Source organism: Meles meles, chromosome 10 (assembly GCF_922984935.1).
Source record: "Meles meles chromosome 10, mMelMel3.1 paternal haplotype, whole genome shotgun sequence".
Lineage (NCBI taxonomy): Eukaryota > Metazoa > Chordata > Mammalia > Carnivora > Mustelidae > Meles > Meles meles.
This window is the reverse complement of record NC_060075.1, coordinates 16,674,458-16,695,710: the sequence shown is the minus strand read 5'-3', so window position 1 is coordinate 16,695,710 and position 21,253 is coordinate 16,674,458. Positions and strand designations below refer to the sequence as shown.

Sequence of the window (21,253 nt, the reverse complement as noted above, 5' to 3'; positions counted from 1 at the left end):
AGTAACAGTCTTTGGGAGAAGGGTATTGGCTAATGAATTATTATCTTACCTTTATTAGTATCAATGTCAGTATCATTATGATACTGATACTTAAAGCTTCCAGGTGGAAAGGTGCTATTGACTATAAAAGTCACATACTCATTATTTTAAGTTTTATGCTTTCTTCCTCCCATCGGCTTATTAATTTTTATGTACATACCAGAAACCTCTTCATGCTTTGGAAAGTCTTAGGTATAATTTTAGTTCATTCAGTTTAATTCATTAATAATATACTCAGGGGCACCTGGGTGACTCAGTTAAGCACCCAACTCTTGGTTTCGGCTCAGGTCATGAGCTCAGGGTCATGAGCAGGGTCACGGCAGGCTCTGCGCTCAACACTGGGTCTGCTTGAGATTGTCTCTCTTCTTTTCCTCTGCCCCTCTCCCCACTCATGCTCTCTAAATAAATAAAATCTTTAAAATTTTTTTAAATAGTATACTTAGTTAGACAAATGATAGACAAATATTCATATCTAGATATGGACACATTCAAAATGTTACCGAACTTCAAATACATTGCCAACCTGAAAGGATCTTTTGAGTGTTCCAGTCTTTGCCTTTTATGTGGGGAATTGAGTCAGATAGGCACAATAAACATAGAGGAGAAGGAATGAAGATTTTGGAGAAAAAATCGAGGTTCAAAAGGAAGAAAGCTGATATCTTTAATGCAATGTTTATATTATATTTGTTCATTTTATTCTATTTCCCTGCAGGTTTAAATGTGTATTTGGCTACTTGGCTACTTGGCTACTGATTAGAGAACACAAAATGAATAACTCAACAAACTCCTCTAACAGTGGCCTGGCTCTGACCAGTCCTTATAAGACATTTGAAGTGGTGTTTATTGTCCTTGTGGCTGGATCCCTCAGTTTGGTGACCATCATTGGGAACATTCTGGTCATGGTCTCCATTAAAGTCAACCGCCACCTCCAGACCGTCAACAATTACTTTTTGTTCAGCCTGGCCTGTGCTGACCTCATCATTGGTGTTTTCTCCATGAACTTGTACACCCTCTACACTGTGATTGGCTACTGGCCTTTGGGACCTGTGGTATGTGACCTTTGGCTAGCCCTGGACTATGTGGTCAGCAACGCGTCCGTGATGAATCTGCTCATTATCAGCTTTGACAGGTACTTCTGCGTCACAAAACCACTCACCTACCCAGTGAAGCGGACCACGAAAATGGCAGGTATGATGATTGCCGCTGCCTGGGTCCTCTCCTTTATCCTCTGGGCCCCGGCCATTCTCTTCTGGCAGTTCATCGTAGGGGTGAGGACTGTGGAGGATGGGGAATGCTACATTCAGTTTTTCTCCAATGCCGCTGTCACCTTTGGTACTGCCATCGCGGCCTTCTATTTGCCTGTGATCATCATGACTGTGTTATACTGGCACATATCCCGAGCCAGCAAGAGCAGGATAAAGAAGGACAAGAAGGAGCCTGTGGCCAACCAAGACCCAGTTTCTCCCAGTCTGGTACAAGGCAGGATAGTGAAGCCAAACAACAACAACGTGCCCGGCAGTGATGATGGCCTGGAGCACAACAAAATCCAGAATGGCAAAGCCCCCAGAGATGCAGTGACCGAAAACTGTGTCCAGGGAGAGGAGAAAGAGAGCTCCAACGATTCCACCTCCGTCAGTGCCGTCGCCTCGAACATGAGAGATGATGAAGTCACCCAGGATGAGAACACAGTGTCCACTTCTCTGGGTCACTCCAAGGATGAGAATTCTAAGCAAACATGCATCAAAATTGTCACCAAGACCCCAAAAGGTGATTTGTGTACCCCAACTAATACCACCGTGGAGCTCGTTGGCTCTGCAGGTCAGAACGGAGATGAAAAGCAGAACATTGTAGCTCGCAAGATTGTGAAGATGACTAAGCAGCCCGCCAAAAAGAAGCCTCCTCCCTCCCGGGAGAAGAAAGTGACCAGGACGATCTTGGCTATTCTGTTGGCTTTCATCATCACTTGGGCCCCATACAATGTCATGGTGCTCATCAACACCTTCTGTGCACCCTGCATCCCCAACACAGTGTGGACAATTGGCTATTGGCTCTGTTATATCAACAGCACTATCAACCCTGCCTGCTATGCACTTTGTAACGCCACCTTCAAGAAGACCTTTAAACATCTTCTCATGTGTCATTATAAGAACATAGGCGCTACAAGGTAAAAACATCTTTGTGCAGAAGGAAGGTGGTCAGGGGAGCTTGGGAAAAAGAAAGGGGATAAAAGAGCTCCCAGTTTTAAAATTCTCTGCCATTGCACTTTATAGTCTTATTATGGAATGTGCAATTAAGGAGCCTAACAGTGACACTTTTATCGTGCCTATGCTCCAGTTTGAGAAACCCGCACCTTATAAACCCTGTCAGTTTAGGAGCAGTGAGACCATGAAAGAGACATGTTGGAGTTGTGGATTTGAGGGACTATCTACGCTTTCTTGTACTCTCTTGAAGAAGGGCTTCTGAATCTACGATTTTATCTCTGCAGAAGAAGAATAACCTCGCTTTTTTTTTTTCCATTTTTTTTGTTGTTTTTGTTCCTGTGTGTCCATACAAGGATGAAGTGCCACAGTTACAAGCTAACATGGAGACTTACACATAAGGAAATAGACATCACACAATGGAAAAGTCAAGAAAGAGAGTCAAAACAGAATGTAGAAAGGTCTCCAGAGTGCTAAGCATGTATTATTCTTTTGTTACAGTTTTATTTGGAGAATTACAACATACTAAATGCTCTTTTCCACTCACGTTTCCCTTTTCCCACCATCAAAAGAAAGCAAACGAACAAAAACCATAACTAGATCATATCATTATTTTTCTCCTGATAGCATCGGCTTTTGTACTTCCCTGTTCTACATTGTGTAAGGGCAAAAATCTGCAGGACTTCCACCAAATACAACCAGACACAGCCATGAGAATGGGCCTTTCACCCCTGCCCACTGTGTCATTTGCATTCTTTGGGCGTATAAAAGCCTGTAATCACTTAGTTTGCTTATGGTCCTTTAGGTGAAATGTTTTCACCAGTTGGGTTTTCTCCTAAACGAGCTCCTTTTGTGAATGGAATAGCCTACCTAATACATAAACATGCTTGAGAAACCAAAGTCATTTTGTAAGCTGAGGTTTTGTCAAACTAAATAGTAGTCCTTTTTAGTTGGAGGAAGTTTACCGAGGCCAGATGAATTTTGCAATAGGCAAATTGAAGGCTGAGAGGGCATTCCCTTTCAACCGGAATTTGCCTGACCCATGTATGTAATGGCTGACTTGAAAAATTGAACTTCTGGCCTTTGTCAGGAGGACGAAGCTACTTTACTCATTTAGAATCCTAAGTAGGATTCACATACTCTTGTGGCACCAGTGACTTCTGGGTCAGTCCCAAGAGAATAAGGCCTTCTCTTCAATGCCGGTTATCAAGTGAAACTCAATTCATAGTCAAATGAGATTGCTTATAGCCATCCCCTGTCCCATTGGAAAAGAAAAAGTCATTAAAAAACATTTCCCAAAACCACCTGTTCCATCTTCCTCAAATTGTCAATTCTCCCTAAAATTGTGTAACTTCAAAATTCTGTCCATAGAAGTATAGTAATCTTTGTGGCAGACGTGTAGCGGATCACAAATGGAGGCCACGTGAGATCAGCAAAATCTGAAGAATCGGCTGAATTTGCGGAAAATCAGCAAAATCGGTAGCTGTGCCTGTGTCACTTCTCATTATGTCTTTAGTTCTAGACCATCAAAAGTCAGATCAGGAACTGTTACCCAAACAGTGGCTTTATATAGAATCTTGTCCACGTAGAGACGTTTTATTTGGTATACCTAATAAATACATGATTGTGTTGATTCACATTTAGCTATTTTTTAATCCCTCAACTTTTTTTCTTTCTTTATGTGCTATAGTCTTAAAATCAGATTTTCTAAAGATGGCCCACTCAATAGAAATCAAATTTGTAAAAACCAACTTAAATTTCCTATTTCACATTTTAGATCTATGGGCCTTATGATATCTTGGCCACTAATATCCATATGAGTAGCATGATTAATTTTTCAGTATGACTTGCCTCATCGATGGCATCTCAACAATTTTGAGAGTTAAAAAAAAAGCACAAGGTAAACAACAAAAAAGCGTTATTAAGAAGCAAATTGCCAACAATAGTTGCGTGTAACTTACCCTTTATAAAATTAACTTCCTGTTAGAATAACTTCAGTCATTCCCCCACAAATCTCCTGGATATAAACATACACCATCAGTTCATACAGATTCCTTTACTCTACAGTTACTGAGATGTTTACAATTTTTAAATCCGCATTGATTTTTATTTTATTTCTTCAAATCAGTGAATCAGTTGAGTGGAAGGGACATCAAGCCAACGGGCTCTTTGGTTTGCTGTACATGAAACAACTGACTGGCTGAATATTTCACTTACTAACTTGTCCTTTTATGCTGTAGATTCAGCTTTAGTTGGGACAAACTCTTTGGATTCAAGGATTCAGGAGTCTGGGTATGGGTCTTTTCTGGTCCACTCTAACAATTCAACTCACAGTGAATCAAACTGCCTCTTGCTCTTCGTTGCCATTGCACCCTTCCCTTCCTTCTTTCTGTTCTTGGTCTTCGCCCATAGCCACCACAGCCTTGTTGAAAGAGAAACCATCACGCATCACAGCAAAGATGTGACTATAGACTGACCCGTCATGGAAACTTTGCCAACTAGAATCAGAGAAATGGAAAGAATACTGAACATGGTAGATGATTAGAAAGGCACAGAGGTTGTATTCAAAGGTTTGCATTAACTGTTGCTGGATTTGTCTATTTCAGTGGCTCTCACACAGGAACAATGTTGCACCCCCAGGGACATTTAACAATGTGTGGAGACATTGTTGGTGGTCACAACCTGGGGGAGAGCTAAGGACATCCTGGTAGATAGAGGCCGGGGAGGCTGCTAAACAGCTCACAGAGCACAGGATAGCCTCCCCCTCGCACATACAATTAAGAATTAACAGCTCCAATGTCGATCATACCAAAGTCGAGAAACCCTGGTCTATTTTAAGGAATTCTAGAGCTTGCTTCGTATACATGGCAAAGTAATCCTATATCACTATTAGAATATCACTGCAAATTGCTCACCTGTTTCAAAAGGTAATGCTCACCAATTGTGTATCAGACATACTGTCATCCATGAGTCTGGTGTACTTGTAATTCACAGATTGGGAACACAGGGGACATCGACATATCCACAGTTACCAGACCATGCAATAGCACATTGTCTCCAACATCTTCATGTCCCATTACGATTGTCACAGAGTCCAGTCAATTGAGGTTGCTGGTAACTGGCCATTAAAAGGATTGCAGTCGATGTGGTCAGTTTCTGTTGGAGCTGCCACTTTTCCTTTCAAAACCATTGAGAGCCTCTCTCAGAAACTATATGATTCACCTCCTTTATTTGCACTGGGAAGGTGAATATCTGTCAAGAATTTCTTCTTTCCTCATAGCAATAATGTAAATATCCCAGAGTGGTCTTACAAGAAGAGGAGATTAAGAATGTCAAAAAGCCAGTTCATTTCTTTAAAAAAAAAAAAAAGAAATGATTCCCCCTTTACCAGTTTGAATTAATTTTAACATCAGCTCCAAAGTGTTAAAACAAAGTCACCAATATAATAAGTCACATGGGATACGCTTTCCCATTTGTATGTGGAAGTTGGAGGTCCCACACACTTCTGCTCTTTATCCATTTACTGCTTTTTTGAACCTGGAGATCTGACACCGGGGAAGACAGAAATTCAAAATGATGGCAACATACACATAGAAATGCAATCTACTTTTATTTTCTCCTGCGTAGTTCACTGGTAGTTGCCTTTCCCCAGTTTGATGATATCCCTTTCAACAACCACAGCACTGGTGTTGCAAATAGATTAGGGAAGCACCCAAAGCTGGATGAATTGTGCAAAGTGTATTTTCAGCATGTACATATAATACCATGCTTCTTAAATATGCTTCTTTGAAAAGGGTGCACGCTGCAGCATGAACTGTGTGCATATTTAATGTATCTTTCTGGAATATGCTGTATGCTTACTATACATACTCTATAAATAAAGTAATGAACTGTATCATAGAAATACATATTTCTGTATGCAAATAAATATATTATACACAAAATCTTAATATGCAGTATGTTATATGTTGCTTTAGAGAGTAACAAGACTAGATTTTATATGCCCAATTTTTTAAATTGCTTTTGAAGGAAGAGGTTTAAGAACAGCCAAAATCCTACCCATATTACTATTAAGCTGTTTCATAATCTTTGAAAGCATGGCACTGATTTTAAATATCTCTTGGAGGAATATATTAATAAATCTTTGCTGGTGTCAGCCCACGTGACGAGAATGCTCTTTGCTCCTATGCTCCCGACTGGCCTGTGACTCGAATCTTTCTGGCTGTTACTGTTCCAACAGCTGTGTTGATCTCACGTCTGATTGCCTGATGAGATTGCAACCAATTCATTGACATACAGCTTTGCTCTCCTCCAAATTAACTGATTTTTGTCAAATAAAAAATAATCATACAAGGAGGAAAGGATGACCTTCAGAATGTTTTTATTCTGAGAAGCAAGGTAAAAAAAAAAAGTACAAGCACTGTATTTTATAAACCATTCTTTTTAGATTGAGTCCAATATAGCATTCCATACCTTAAATGTCAGAAATTTCTAGTCTAGGATATTGCAGGTTTCTCCAAGAAATGATGAAATAGGTGGTTTGTTTCTGAATGCCCTACATTTTCTTCATAGCACCTTCTCTTCCTCTCCTTGTTGCCCACTCAACTACCCACATTCCCGGGAACATTTTCCTTGGCTCATTAGCCTGAATTCCTAGTTAACAAATACTGTTATGATTTTAGTTGATATGGGGCATGCCATCCCAAGAGACACTTACATTTGATTAAAAGGTAGAAACACTGAACATCTCCAAGATCCCTATTAGTCTTTAGTTATTGAAGTCGGCAATGGGAGAGATGATTTTCAGTGAATTCTAGTTTTCTATGCAAATCTTATAATATGCGTCACCGTCTGTCCACTTCCTAAATTTTACCTGTTATGTCACAATCCACCTTGTGCATTGTTGTCTCTTATCTGAACCAGAATCATTTCTAGAAAAACAAACAAAACAATTGAGGTTTTTCTACCCATTCTCATTAGTTTATTGGTCCAGTGAAATGTTCTCATTTCATTTTTTAGAAGTTGACTGAATACTCTCTCGATGGATGGTCAAATGTTATTGCTGACTAGGTGGTTGCAAATACTGAGACAGGATAAACATCTTGCCATCATAAAGGAAGAATTTTCCACGTTATAACATGTATCAGTTTCTTTCAATCAAAAACTGAAGAAACAATATGGTAAGTTGTGGAATATAGATATTAAATAAGTGACATCCTATAAAATCTGTCCTTTGGCTTCCTACACACACAGTAGGTCATGGGAAATTACAGAGACTAAAAGAGCATCCGTCTTCTGAATTTGCACCATTTACCCAGGAGCTCACCCCAATCTTTCAACTGTACCTCTACTGGAAATGTGCCTTTCTTCAGAGATTTTATCAAAGGATTTTTTTTTTTTTTTTTTTTTAGAATGGGTATCCTTTTTAAAGTCATTATTATACGATAATGAAGTCATTATTATAAGAAGGATGGGGCTAGTGAATGAATTGTGTGTCTGTGTCCAGGGAGAATTACAGTAGGTTGCAGAGGTGGCCAGTTCAAATCTGGATTATAGTGGAACTAGTTGTACGAAAAGACTAACATGATTCACTCTACCCTTAAAGTAATTTCCTTCACATTGTAAGTCCTGCTGTCCTTACCGCCTTTGTATATAGTGCAGGTGCCTACATTTGTGATGGTGTGAGTGTCTTTGCCAGGACCATATTCTATTTAGCCACAGGTCAGTTCTCAAACTCCAGCCTGATACAGAATCACCTGCAGATTGCTGGGCCCCATCAGTAGGTCTGAGGTGGAGTCTGAGAATTTGTTCAAGTACCCCAGCAATCCTGGTGTGAACCTCCCTTTGAGAACGACTACTTTTTATAGTCTAATGAAAAATGTCACCAAAGCATTATGATAATTAGCAAGACATCTGTTACAGACAGTGAAAACTTTCATTTAAAACACCAGCCACAGGGGAGAAATTTTTTTTCTTAGACATCAAGTTTGTTGCTTACTTACAAGTAGGCTGTTCATATTTTCTGTCTTTTGGGAAAATTCTAGCACCATGATCTCAATGCCAAAGATTAAAAATAACCATATTGATAAGTTTACTTGAAGAACCATTAGCATATTAAAGGTTAAAGATAAATACAGCAGAAACTTGAATTCTGTGATACCTCCAATAAAAAATACTTTAAAATACATTTTATATTGTCTCTTACATCATGTATTTTTGCATAGAATGTATATGCAAATTATATATGCAAACATTCTCCTCATAGGAGTATTTAAAATGAATCATTCCATTATTTTGTTTAGAAGTAATGTCCAGTAAAAAATATTTGCTTTTGAAGGAATTCTACAACCTCTTCTTAACACACATACTCAGGCACATAAATACATATGCACACTCACATAAACACATAGAATTCACACAAACAACATATACATGCATATAAACACAAGTTTCATCTTCTATATCTTGACAGTGCTCAGAGGCATAATCTTTCCATGACTTTCAAAAGTCTGCTAGAGAAGACATTGAACTCAGGTCAGCCGGGCACTAAAGAAAAAAATTCGGTATTATGGTTGCAGAATGTTCTCAAAGCTGTTAGGATCAATACATTTTAGCTTTGTGTCTTTCACCAACACATCCCAGTCATCTGAAGACAATCTCTCCAAAGGAAGCAATTACATGAACTCATGATGAGAAAATACCTGAATCTACCATAACCCCTGGAAGGCATATCTACAAATACATATCTTCATGATGGGTACCCCCAAACACTAAACAACTATACAATATGGTGCTTTCAATATCAACCAGACTATCTAGAGAGCTGCGTACAAGAAAAAAGTAATGATTTTGCAGCACATTTCTTCCAAAATCCATTCTGTTTAGGTTTATAGCTCTTCGTACCTGTGGATGGTATAAAAACACGAGTGATATTTACTCTGAATATGCAACAGATGATCAAACAGCCCAAATGTCTGCTATCACGAAAAACAAACAAGAAACCAGGAACGCAAGTCTCATCTTGCCGAAAAAAAATAAGATTACCGACCTGATTATGTTTGCTTTTCTTGGGATACTCCCCCATCCTGTTTATTAATGAAGAAGTATAAGAGATCATTTAAAGCCCAGATATTAAATGGCTGAATAAAACTATTTTATTTTTTCTCAACCCAATTGTGTAGCTTAACCTACATAGAAATAATAATCTGAACAACCTTGTATTTAAGCAGAAAAGATAACCATAAGGATAAAATTAAGACTAAAACAGGAGCATTACAAATACGACATCCCAATGAGGAAAAGAACTTAAGCCCCAAGCTCTCTCAAGGAAATAACAATAACCCAAGTTCTTTCTCTATTTTTTGTATACTCTTTTCCTTCATCTCTTTTTAGTATTTTTGCTAAGGTCTTTACTATTGTTGTTTTAAAAGTAATTTTTATAAATGTTCTGAGTGTCAAACACAAAAATTGATGTTTCCCTAGAGCTTGTTTTTAATTTTAGTTGATATTGCTACTCCAGAAATCAAAAGGCATTTAAAAAAATAAAGGTGCTTACAATGACACGTGTTTTAAATATCAAAACAAACAACATAGCAAAAATCTGGACAAAAGGCAAAAATATGGCTTTAAATGAAAAAACAAAAGCAAAAACGTGTGTACATGATGTAATTATTTCCAAAGAACATGGCATCGATTTCCTCTGTGGTCTCGCAGGCCTTCCCAGCACTGTTCACAGCATGGTGGTTGTTGGCCCTTGGTCACCCTGAGAAGAGCTCAAGACATATCAACATTGTGTTTGAAACCAGGCCCTGTGGGAACGTGAGTGGCATGATCATCAGCTGGGAACTTGTCATGATGAAGCATCAGACCTAAACTAAGCAATACAAGCCTGTGAGAAACCACAGTTTCACAAACTTGAGCACTGAGGAAGAGTAAAATAATTGGAAGTTTTACACGTGATGGAAAAGGGAGCTAAAGCTAATGTAGGTACCCACATCTGTTAGGAAGCCTATTGTAACAGACCCTCAGCAGATTCCTTGGCTGTGTACAGGTGAAATATTTTATGTCACTGAAAAATTAGGATGGTAAGGTTATATTAGCTGTAACGACTCCTAAAAACCTATCATGAGAAAGGAACTTGGAAATCCTCCTTGTTTCCACTGCTTTGCTTTTTATTGAAGAGTAAGAAATACAACATTCATTAGAAATACACAATAGTGTAGAATCCTAGTCTTTTTAAAATCTTCCATCAAAAGACAGTTATTTGTATGTGAACTTGTTAGGCTCTTTAGCGATAATCTGATTTAAATTGGACTAACGATATATATCGTATTGCTATAAATTACATATATTTATACAAGTCTTGCACATTTTATTTATAAAAGAAAAGAATGTGTTTAAAGAGATGGTAGTAGGAATTTAATGGAAAGTGATTCACAAATGCAAGGAATGAGGTCTGTGCCGGTGGAAAATACTCAACATACCAAAGGAGTGTTGTCTTAACTGTTGATGCGTGTGTGCAAAAACATTCCAGCTTCCTGATTCAGCACAGAGGACATAGTTGGAAGATGCTAAGAATGACAAGCCATGTCCTGGGATCTTTTGGCCAAGCTGTATTCCTAAATAAAGCATAATACCAGTCGGAAAATTCAACAATAAAATTTTTTTTCAAATAATTCATCATATTTAGAATGCATTTGTGAACATTTTGGAAGTCAGACTCTAAGGACTCCTGGGTACTCTTTTTTTTTTAATTTTTTATTATTTGTTTATTTACAGCATAACAGTGTTCATTGTTTTGGCATCACACCCAGTGCTCCATGCAGCATGCAGTACGTGCCCTCCCTATTACCCACCACCTGGTTCCTCAACCTCCCACCCCACCCCCCCCCCCCGCCGCCCCTTCAAAACCCTCTGGTTGTTTTTCAGAGTCCATAGTCTCTCATGGTTCATCTCCCCTTCCAGTTTCTCTCAACTCCCTTCTCTTCTCCATCTCCCCATGTCCACCGTGTTCTTTGTTATGCTCCACAAATAAGTGAGGGTACTCTTTAAGAAAGAATACCAAGTGGTACAAAGTCCTCTTTGGAAAGGTACTAATTTTAATGCAAATGAGTGTGAGCTCTGGCTCTGTCCTTGAAAACTGTCACTTCCCTTTATCAGATGAAAAGCACTCCAGCGCACTCTTTCTGTCCTCTGCTTTCCATTTCTCAAATATCTAATGTACTGGAAAGAGAGATTCCAGATTTGCTCAGGTTTCTAGAAATACTCAGTGAGCTAGGTATGTAGGGAAGCTTTCCTTTTTTGTTTGTGATTTTCCCCAAATAATTGACTTTGACACATTCATCTCAAATTCCTTTTCTCCTTCCAAACAAAGGGAAGTAAGTCAACACCCACACAAACTATTGCTATTAATGTCCTCAAACCATGTGGGCCGGGAAGTACCATGGTGAATGGACTGAGAAATTACTGTCCTTGCCAGGGAGGTAGTGCCGATTCCAGCCAGAGGAAAGGATTTCCTTCAGATATTTTCACACTCAAGCTTCTGGTAAACTTAGAATATTTGATTCTCAGCATTGATCCTATGTCATTTGTTACCTATTCACACCTCCACTCCATCTAAAAGCATGAATTCTCTAGCCTCCACGATGGTCATAAACACTTCACTTTATGCTATGGGCAGTTCATCAAGACTCCATACTCAGTTCTCTCTCATCTCTTTATTCTCTCCTGACACAATCCCATCCCTAACTTGAGATTTATTATCATTTTAAATCTGACAAGACGTAAATATCCTCTCCATTCCATCTTCTCCACCATCTACACTGTTGTCTACCCCTCCGGGTACCTCAAATATACCTGAAGCTTACCACATCCCAGCTCACATTCATGATTTCACCAACAAAATTGGCCCCACTCCATTGCTTCTTAGTCTGTCATCTACTATGCACACAAAATGGACATCATGCCATCATCCTCAGCTTTCACCACAATCTCCCTTCAAGTCCTCCTGATTTTATTTCCTAAGTATGAAATGTGTGTAGTCTACCCATTAGCTTCTTCCATTTCCACAAGCACCACCACATAAAGTAAGCTGCCTAACCAATCTCACCACATCCACTCTGCCACCATGCCCCCATGCCATCCAAGCCACAGCAAGCTTTTCAGAAGAAAAATCAGAATACATCACTCTCTGCTTAAAACCTGTTGGTGAGTTCTTTTAGCCATGTCCACATACGTTTATCTGACTTGCAAGCCCCTTCATGGACCTAGTCCCTCCCCCATCTCTATCATCATCTTCCAGCACACTCCTAGGTGATTTCCTTGTTCTTGCCTCATTGCCACAAGCCACACTCACCCCCGTCATGCCCTCTCCTGCCTAAAGACCTTAGCACAGTCTCTTCAACAAATGGTGTTGGGAAAATTGGACAGAAGAATGAAACTGGACCATTTCTTTACACCATACACAAAAATAGAGTCAAAATGGATGAAAGACCTGAATGTGAGACAGGAATCTATCAGAAACCTTGAGGAGAACACAGGTAGAGATCTCTTCAGCCTCAGCTAAAGCACCTTCTCCTAGACACATCACCAAAGGCAAGGGAAGCAAGGGCAAAAATGAACTATTAGGACTTCATCAAGACCAAAAGTTTTTGCACAGTGAAGGAAACAATCAACAAAATCAAAAGACAATTGATAGAATGGGAGAAGATATTTGCAAATGACATATCAGATAAAGGGCCAGTATCCAAAATCTATGAAGAACTTACCAAACTCAACCCCCAAAGAACAAATAGTCCAATCAAGGAATGGGCAGAAGACATGAACAGGCATTTCTGCAAGGAAGACATCCAAATGGCCAACAGACATGAAAAAGTTCTCCACATCACTCGGCATCAGGGAAATACAAATCAAAACCACAATGAGATACCACCTCACACCAGTCAGAATGGCTAAAATTAACATCAGGAAATGACAGATGTTAGCAAAGATGTGGAGAAAGATGAACCCTCCTACACTTATGGTGGGAATGCAAGCTGGAGCAGCCACTCTGGAAAACAGCATAGAGGTTCCTCAGAAAGTTGAAAATAGAGCTACCCTATGATCCAGCAATTGCACTACTGGGTATTTACCCCAAAGATACAAATGTAGTGATCTGAAGGGACACATGCGCCCAAATGTTTATAGCAGCAATGTCCATAATAGCCAAATAATGGAAAGAGCCTATGTCCATCAACATATGAATGGATAAAGAAGATGTGGTGTGTGTGTGTGTGTGTGTATATATATATATATATATATATATATAATGGAATATTATGTAGTCATAAAAATGCAATCTTGCCATTTGCAATGATGTGGATGGAACTAGGGGGTATTATGCTAAACAAAGTAAGTCAATCAGAGAAAAACAATTATCATATGATCTTGCAAATATGTGCAATTTGAGAAATAAGGCAGAGGATCATGGGGGAAGAGGAAAAAATGAAATGGGATGAAACCAGAGAGAGAGAAAAACCATAAGAGACTCTTAATCTCAGGAAACAAACTGGAGGTTGCTGGAGTGAAGGAGGGTGGGAGGGATAGGGTGTCTGGGGGATGGACATTGGGGAGGGTATGTGCTATGGTGAGTGCTATGAATTGTGTAAGACTGATGAATCACAGATCTGTACCCCTGAAACAAATAATATATGTTAAAAATTTTTTTAAATTTAATTTTTAAAAAAAGACCTTAGCACAACTTTACCTGGAGAGCTCTCCTGACCCCTTACTATCTGGTTAACTTCTAATAATCCTTTAAACCTCAAGTCAAAGATAACACTTTCAGAAATGTCTCCCCTGAGTTGTTTGACTGTAACAAATCCTCCACGATAGCTCCCATAGCATTTTTCACAATTGCAATTTTATTTGTGCTTGCAGGCTTATTTAAATAAATTTTTGTCTTACTTTGTAGACTGTAAACTTTGTAAGTACAAAAAAAATGTTTGCATCTGTCTACCTGGGACAGTAGCTGATACATAGTCACGTTCTCTCTATGTAACATTTTTTTTCTCCCCTTACTAGTTATATGTCCTTGAGAAAATCATTTAATTTCTTCAGATATAGATAATCCCTCTTTACATGTTTGTAGTATTGCTATAAATTATATATACTTATATAAGGAATATTTAGAAGATTAGAAATAACCATCTATGTCCTAGCAGAATGCTCAACAATGAGGGATACTCAGTAAAAGCGTGTATGTAGAACACTTGTCCTAGTGGAAAGCTATGATAGAGACAGAAGATTCCAGGGGCTTTCAGACTGTACTTTGCTGAGCCCTAAATGTCCCGTCAAGTCAGTCGGTGCTTTACTAAAACAAATGAGACCTCTGAACCCTCAGGACCTCCTCTTGCAAATAGAGAATGAACTCAAAACACCCAAAATGCAATCATTCTGTCCTTCTGAGTCGCAGCTCAAATTCTGTAGTGTTTTGTTACATATTGCAGTAATAAGATTATTGGGGTATTAATGGATTGAGTTCATTTTACGCGCCAGGCATTTTGTTACTCAGATCTGGTGAAAATCACATGAGAAACCATTATTATACTCGTTTTATAAACAAGGAATTAGAGGCTCCATGAAACCAAGTAATTACCCAAGGCCATGGCTGGTGCTGGTACAGCCAGGACTCCGGATCTCAAAAGTAGTTTATCAAAAGCAAGAAGCATATAGAAGCAGCCTGACCTGGTTTCCTGGGTCCAGGCCTGGTTTAAACTGCCTTCCTGAGTAATTAATTATGCATCCCCCCAACTCCTGCAAAATCGCCAGCTAGGATAATAAGGTCTATGCTTATCCTTTATTTTGTTGGAGTGCAGGAACCGTAGGGCAGCTAACAGTTGGAGGATGATTTCTGATCCCAATGCTACCATTTCTTAGCTATAAAATCTCAGGAAGTCTCATTTGTTTGGCTTAGCCAAAATATGTTAACTTAAGCACTTTGAAGATTAAACAAATTGCTGTCAGAAATATTTTATAGAAGATTGGAATTGATGCTCGGGGTTGATATCTGTAGTCCATGGATGTTTTAAGCAGCTGTCGAGAACTCATCTGATTTGAGGACTTGAAATTGATCTGTGTGTATTGGTGTTCAGAGTGGGTGCACCACTAAGTGAGCATTTCTGAGAATTCATGCTGTGGAGAGTCTTTTATTCTGTGTAGTGAGTTGAAAGATACATTTAGACAGTTACGTGGAATGCTTCCTAGAGTAAATTCATTCATCTCTTTTCTGCTAAAAATATGATAGAGGCAACATCTAAGTCTCTAAGTAAGTATGAGTGTCTCAAGTAAACAAACCAAAGAGGGTGAGAAATGAAGGTAAATTCATTTTGCACTAGAAACAAGGAAAAGCAGAGCAATACACCATCTCCTCTTTCAACCAAGACTTAGTTTCAACCTCCCAATTGTACCTTGCTCTGTGAGATAGGCACGTTTGGACCAAGCTTCATATATCTTTTTTCAGGAAGTTTGTGTGTCACTGAAAACAGAAATATAAATAACTTATACAAGAGAGGGGGGAGAAGGGGAATACACATACGAGAGACACCTGGGTGGCTCAGTCAGTTAAGTGTCCCCCTCTAGATTTTGGCTCAGGTCATGATTGGGAGCCTGGCATTGGGCTTACAGTGGGCATGGAAACTGTTTGAGATTCTCTCTTTCCTTCTTCCTCTGCCCCCTTCCTCTCTCTCTCTTAAAAAAAAAAAAAGGAAAGAAATATATAAATAGGAATAACAACATATGTAATAATTACATACACGGGAATATGTACGAGCTCCCAACAGTTCTCACCATCAGGATCAACACATGTGAGATGGGACTGAGGGGCAAGGGGAGCTAGCTGCTAGGTCTTTTTCCTTTTGGGCTTTTTTGGTTCCTCGGAACACAGCTGGGGAACATGGGGAAGGGTGGAAAGCTCTCGAAGAAGAGAAAAGAATTTTCACCCTCTTGGCAGAGCCCATGTTTTTAATATTCCTCTTTTGTAGTAGAGGGATTCTGAAAGAAAAATCAATAAAATACAATTTAAGCCCCAAACAATATATATGGAATTCCCTTCCAGGTAAGATATATAATTAATACACAATAAATATAAGTACATATATATATAATATGTAATATATAATAATATATACTTATATTTTCCCCTACTAGTATTGCATTCCATAGCACTGTTCTAAGGAATCTAAAGGTTTTGATAAGGAAGAACAGGTTTTTTTTTTTTTTTTCCTTTTTCCCCTTAAGCCCTCCCATGTGTCTTATAGTTACTGAAATTTGAGGAATTTTTATTAAGATTGTCAGATACTCTGACATTGGTCTCCAAATAGGACAGTTCCTACTAACTTCAAACACAACAGTGGAAGCATCATTAGTGGAACAAAATGTCCCTTCATAAGATGCCTACCAACTTTTTCAGGGGAACTGACCCATCTGACCAAGCCAATCCATATACCCACTCTTGGAAGCAGTTACTGTTATCCCCTTTCCCAAATGAAGACAATGTCACTTGTGAAGTTAAATGATTTGGCCTCCACCGGTTTGATCACCTGTAAATCAGGAAACAAACTGCTCTTTCCCACTAATTCAGACCATAGAAAATGAGGAGATAACAGCTTTCAATGTGCTTAATGTATACACTACCAGACTTTCCTTCCCTAATAATTTGAGTTTGTGAGGAAAGTCTTTCTGGAACTACTCTCAGGTATGGATCCAGAATTTCAGGATATTGTCACAAGATAAGGCAATTTGAGGTCATGTCCCTGTGGACCAGTGGGCTATGGCATCCCCAATGGTGCTGGGTGGGACCAGCTATAGGTTCCATTGATTCAAATTTCTAATTTATTTCAAAATAGTGTTCTCAGTAAGGGAGTACTATTTTTGCTTTTCAAAATGGTTCAAGAATCATTAAGATGTTATATATTTTCCTAACTAGAATCCAACTTGCTTAAATTAAAAATCTTTCCTTTTTTTTTAAGAGATGAAAAAAAAATCATAATCATCTTTAGAAATATTCTAGGATAAATTTTAAGAAGCTGCTTGAGGTTTTCAAATTAAATGATTGACTATGAAAGCCGAGACTTTAATTTTCCATCTCTCTTATTCGCTTTCAAGAGTTCTAATCATGGTTCTTACACTAACTGCCTTGAGAGTCAGACACCATTTTTCGATTCAAGGTAAAGTCATACCTTCAAGGAAAGTCAGATTGAAGAGAGAGCGGGGAGCTAATGACTGGAGCTAGGTGCCCAGAGAGACCCTGTGAATGACTGGCACAGAGCCAGAGCAGATAGATGGTTGAAGAGAGCGGCCAGTGTAAATCTCTGTCAGGTAAGAGGTTGTCGTGTTACAGGGAGCACAAGAAGAAGGAGACCTTACCACTGGTCATTAGGCAAAGCCCTCGCATCTGGACTCCTGCCAACATGTGGCATCCGTGCTCGATATAGATATTTTTCCTTAGCCTCTCCCAATCCACTACCTTCCCCATCCTGCTCTGTGAATTCTGAAAAGCTGACCTGTGGGCACTCACTGCATTCATATGTCTCTTTCCCTTTTAATTTCTAGTTGGAATGAGTCATCCAGGGGACATTGCGACAAGTCAGAGGATAGGAGGAGAATGAGATCATAATAGGGGTTTCCCTGAGTTCCCCTCCAATTGATACACCATAATTTGGCTGTGTTCCTCTACAAGGGACCATAGGGGTGGCCTCTCTGGATTCAGTAAATTACCCATCCCACACCCTTGCTGTTCCAGTGTTGGGACAGCAAGGGAATGACTCTTCACCATCACTACCACCACTACTAGAAGACCCAGGGTCTTGCACTAATGTCTGTTGGATTTCTTAACCACCACCCTTACCTGTATACATAATACCTTTACTAAACTTTCCCCCAGTGTCTGTTTTTAATGGATTGTCTGTTATTCACTGTGTCCCTAAGTGATAAGTATTGGATGTTCACTAAAGTAAAAACAGAGTAAATGTCTTTAATTTCCATGAAATGATTAGAAGCGTAATTTAGGACTCCAGTTTAAAAAAATTTTTTTTTATTTTTTAAATTTTTTAAATTAACATATAATGTATTATTAGCCCCAGGGCTACAGGTCTGTGAACCGCTAGGTTTACACATTTCACAGCACTCACCATAGCACATGACTTCCATATGTCCATATGGAATGTCCATAACCCCACTCCCCCTCTCCCAACCCCCCTCCCCCCAGCAACCCTCAGTTTGTTTTGTGAGATGAAGAGTCTCTTATGGTTTGTCTCCCTCTCTACCCCATCTTGTTTCATTTATTCCTTTCCTGCCCCCCAAACCCCCCACGTTGCCTCTCAACTTCCTCATATCAGGGAGATCCTGTAATTGTCTTTCTCTGATTGACTTATTTCGCTCAGTGTAATACCCTCTAGTTGCATCCATGTAGCACTCCAGTTCTTAGGCAATGGATTCCCAAGGCAGAATAGCAGGACAGGAACTAAGGAATGAGAATCGTTTTGTATCCATTGTTTTTTAGAACTATGATCAAATTTGATGGACTGACCAAACAAATCAGGAGCCAATTCATTATTAATTCTTCCATTTATTCATAATCTCAGTTGTTCAGCAAGTATTTATGGGGTAGAAACTCTCTGCCTCACCTGTATTGGGTGCTTGAGACCCAGAACTATACAAGAAAAAGTCAAATTGGTCTCTCCATCATGGAATTAGTATACCTGAAGTAGAGAATGGAGAGAAGTCTGAGAGATGGTCTGTGGAGGCCCTTGTCTATGGAGATGTTAGTCAGGCCATATTGAAGATTTTCAACTTTCTCCTAAGCTGTTAATGGGTTTTGAAAAGGGATGGCATACGATCAGATCTGAGATTTTAAAACACAGCTCTTAGAGCGGTGTAGACAATGGGTGGTAGACACAGAAATCATTGAAGGGATTATTACAGTAGTTAAGGTTTCTGCCTTGAACAACGGAGGGACTGGAAGTGCTATTTGTTGACATAGTTAATGTTCTTTCTTACGAATGTTTGATTTTTCACAGAAACATCTAATATTTAATCACTACCCGTGGTGACTTTAACTCTCTCCGGCTTGTGCCAGAAATATATTATCTTTAAGAAATAAAATGTTTTGTTTAATATTTTGTGATTCTTGGCATTGTCTCTTATGAACAATTTTTAATGAAACATATAGAAAAAGAAAAGTTTAAACAAAGTGTCAGTGATTTTCAATGAGACTATTTGGAAATATTCATTCACTGTTATAATCTGAAATCACATAAGATTAATTTATCTTCCTTAAAACAGAAGATAAAAAATATTTTAGCTCTAAATGAACAATAACATTGAATAGAATGAAAGAACAAGGGAACCACCATTCAAATCTTCCTAAAATGTCTATTGGTGATCTAAAAATCATATGATCAGCTGTTTTGATTAGAAAGTTGAGCAGGGCAATGAGAACCATAAGAAACCACTGGAAAACTCACTTTTTGAGAACTTGGAGTTATTGCATTATATAAGCAACACATTGATGGTCTCTTAAAAGCCAAACATATTTATTACTCAATTCAGCAACTATACTTCTGACCACTTAATTCCAGAGAAATGAAGACTAGTGTTCACCCAGAATCCTGTATGTGAATGTTTACAGCAACTCTGTAATGACCGCATACTAGAAACAAGCCAGATGTCCTTCAACGGGTCCCTGGTTACACCAACTGTGGTATGTCCATATCATGGATACTACTCAGTACTAAAAGGAATGAACTATTCAAACAACCAGCAATCTGGGTGGATATGCAGAGAATCATATTGAATGAAAAAAATCCAACCCCAAAGGGTTATAAACTCATATTTATATAACATTCTTGAAATGACAAAATTGTAGAAATGGAGAAGAGGTGAGTGGTTGCCAGGGTTTAAGAAGGAAGTGAAACAAGAGGAACCCCTTTGTGCTGCTGGTGGGAATGCAAGCTGGTGCAGCCACTCAGGAAAACAGTATGGACTTTCCTCAAAAAGTTGAAAATAGAGCTACCCTATGACCCAACAGTTACACTTCTGGGTATTTAGCCAAAGGATACAAACATAGTGATTTGAAGGGGCACCTGCACCCCAACGTTTATAACAACAAAGTCTACAATAGCCAAACTATCATAAGAACCTGGATGCCCATCGGCCGATGAATGGATAAAGATGTGGTGTATACATACAGTGGAATATTATTCAGTCATCAAAAATGAAATCTTACCATTTGCAACGACATGGGTGGAACTGGAGGGTATTATGCTAAGCAAAATAAGCCAGTTAGAGAAAGACAATTATCATATGATCTCACTGATATGAGGAATCTGAGAAACAGAACAGATAAACAGAGGGGAAGGGAGGGAAAAATAAAATAAGATGAAATCAGAGAAGAGGACAAACCATAAGAGACTCTTAATTATAGGAAACAAACTGAGGGTTGCTGGAGGGGAGATGGACTGAGGGATGGGGTAGCTGGGTGATGCTGAGCATTATGGAGGGCAAGTGATGTAATAAGGACCAGGTGTTGTATGCAAGTGATGAATTACTAAATTCTACCCCTAAAACTAATAATACAGTCTTTGCTAACTAAATTGAATTTAAATTAGAAAGAAGAAGAAGAAGAAGAAGAAGAAGAAGAAGAAGAAGAAGAAGAAGAAGAAGACGACGACGACGGAAGTGAAACAGGGAAAAAAGCGACAGGACTATCCCAGAGCAGCATGTGGGAAACTCATGGATGTGTAAATGTTCCATCTGTATCAGTATCAATACTGCAACTGTGATATTGTACTACAGGTATTATCACTGGGGAAAACAAGGTAAAGGGTACATAGGGTCTTTTTTTTTCTTTTTAGATTTTTTATTTATTTGACAGAGAAAGAAGTCACAAGTAGGCAAAGAGACAGACAGGGGCAGGGGGTAAGCAGGCTCCCTGCTGAGCAGAGAGCCCGATGCAGAGCCCCATCCCAGGACCCTGAGAT

At 39.0% G+C, this 21,253-nt stretch overlaps 1 protein-coding gene across 1 annotated transcript in view; it reads left to right on the top strand.

Annotated features, from left to right (window-relative positions):
* Window positions 1-6,333, top strand: part of CHRM2 (cholinergic receptor muscarinic 2) — a 149,920-nt gene extending 143,587 nt beyond the window's left edge. Inside the window, exon 3 of the mRNA XM_046021626.1 lies at window positions 752-6,333. Within this exon, the coding sequence (XP_045877582.1) occupies window positions 807-2,207 (1,401 nt within the window). The 5' untranslated portion in view covers window positions 752-806 and the 3' untranslated portion in view covers window positions 2,208-6,333. The remainder of the gene's footprint in view (window positions 1-751) is intronic.
* Window positions 6,334-21,253: the final 14,920 nt, after the last annotated feature.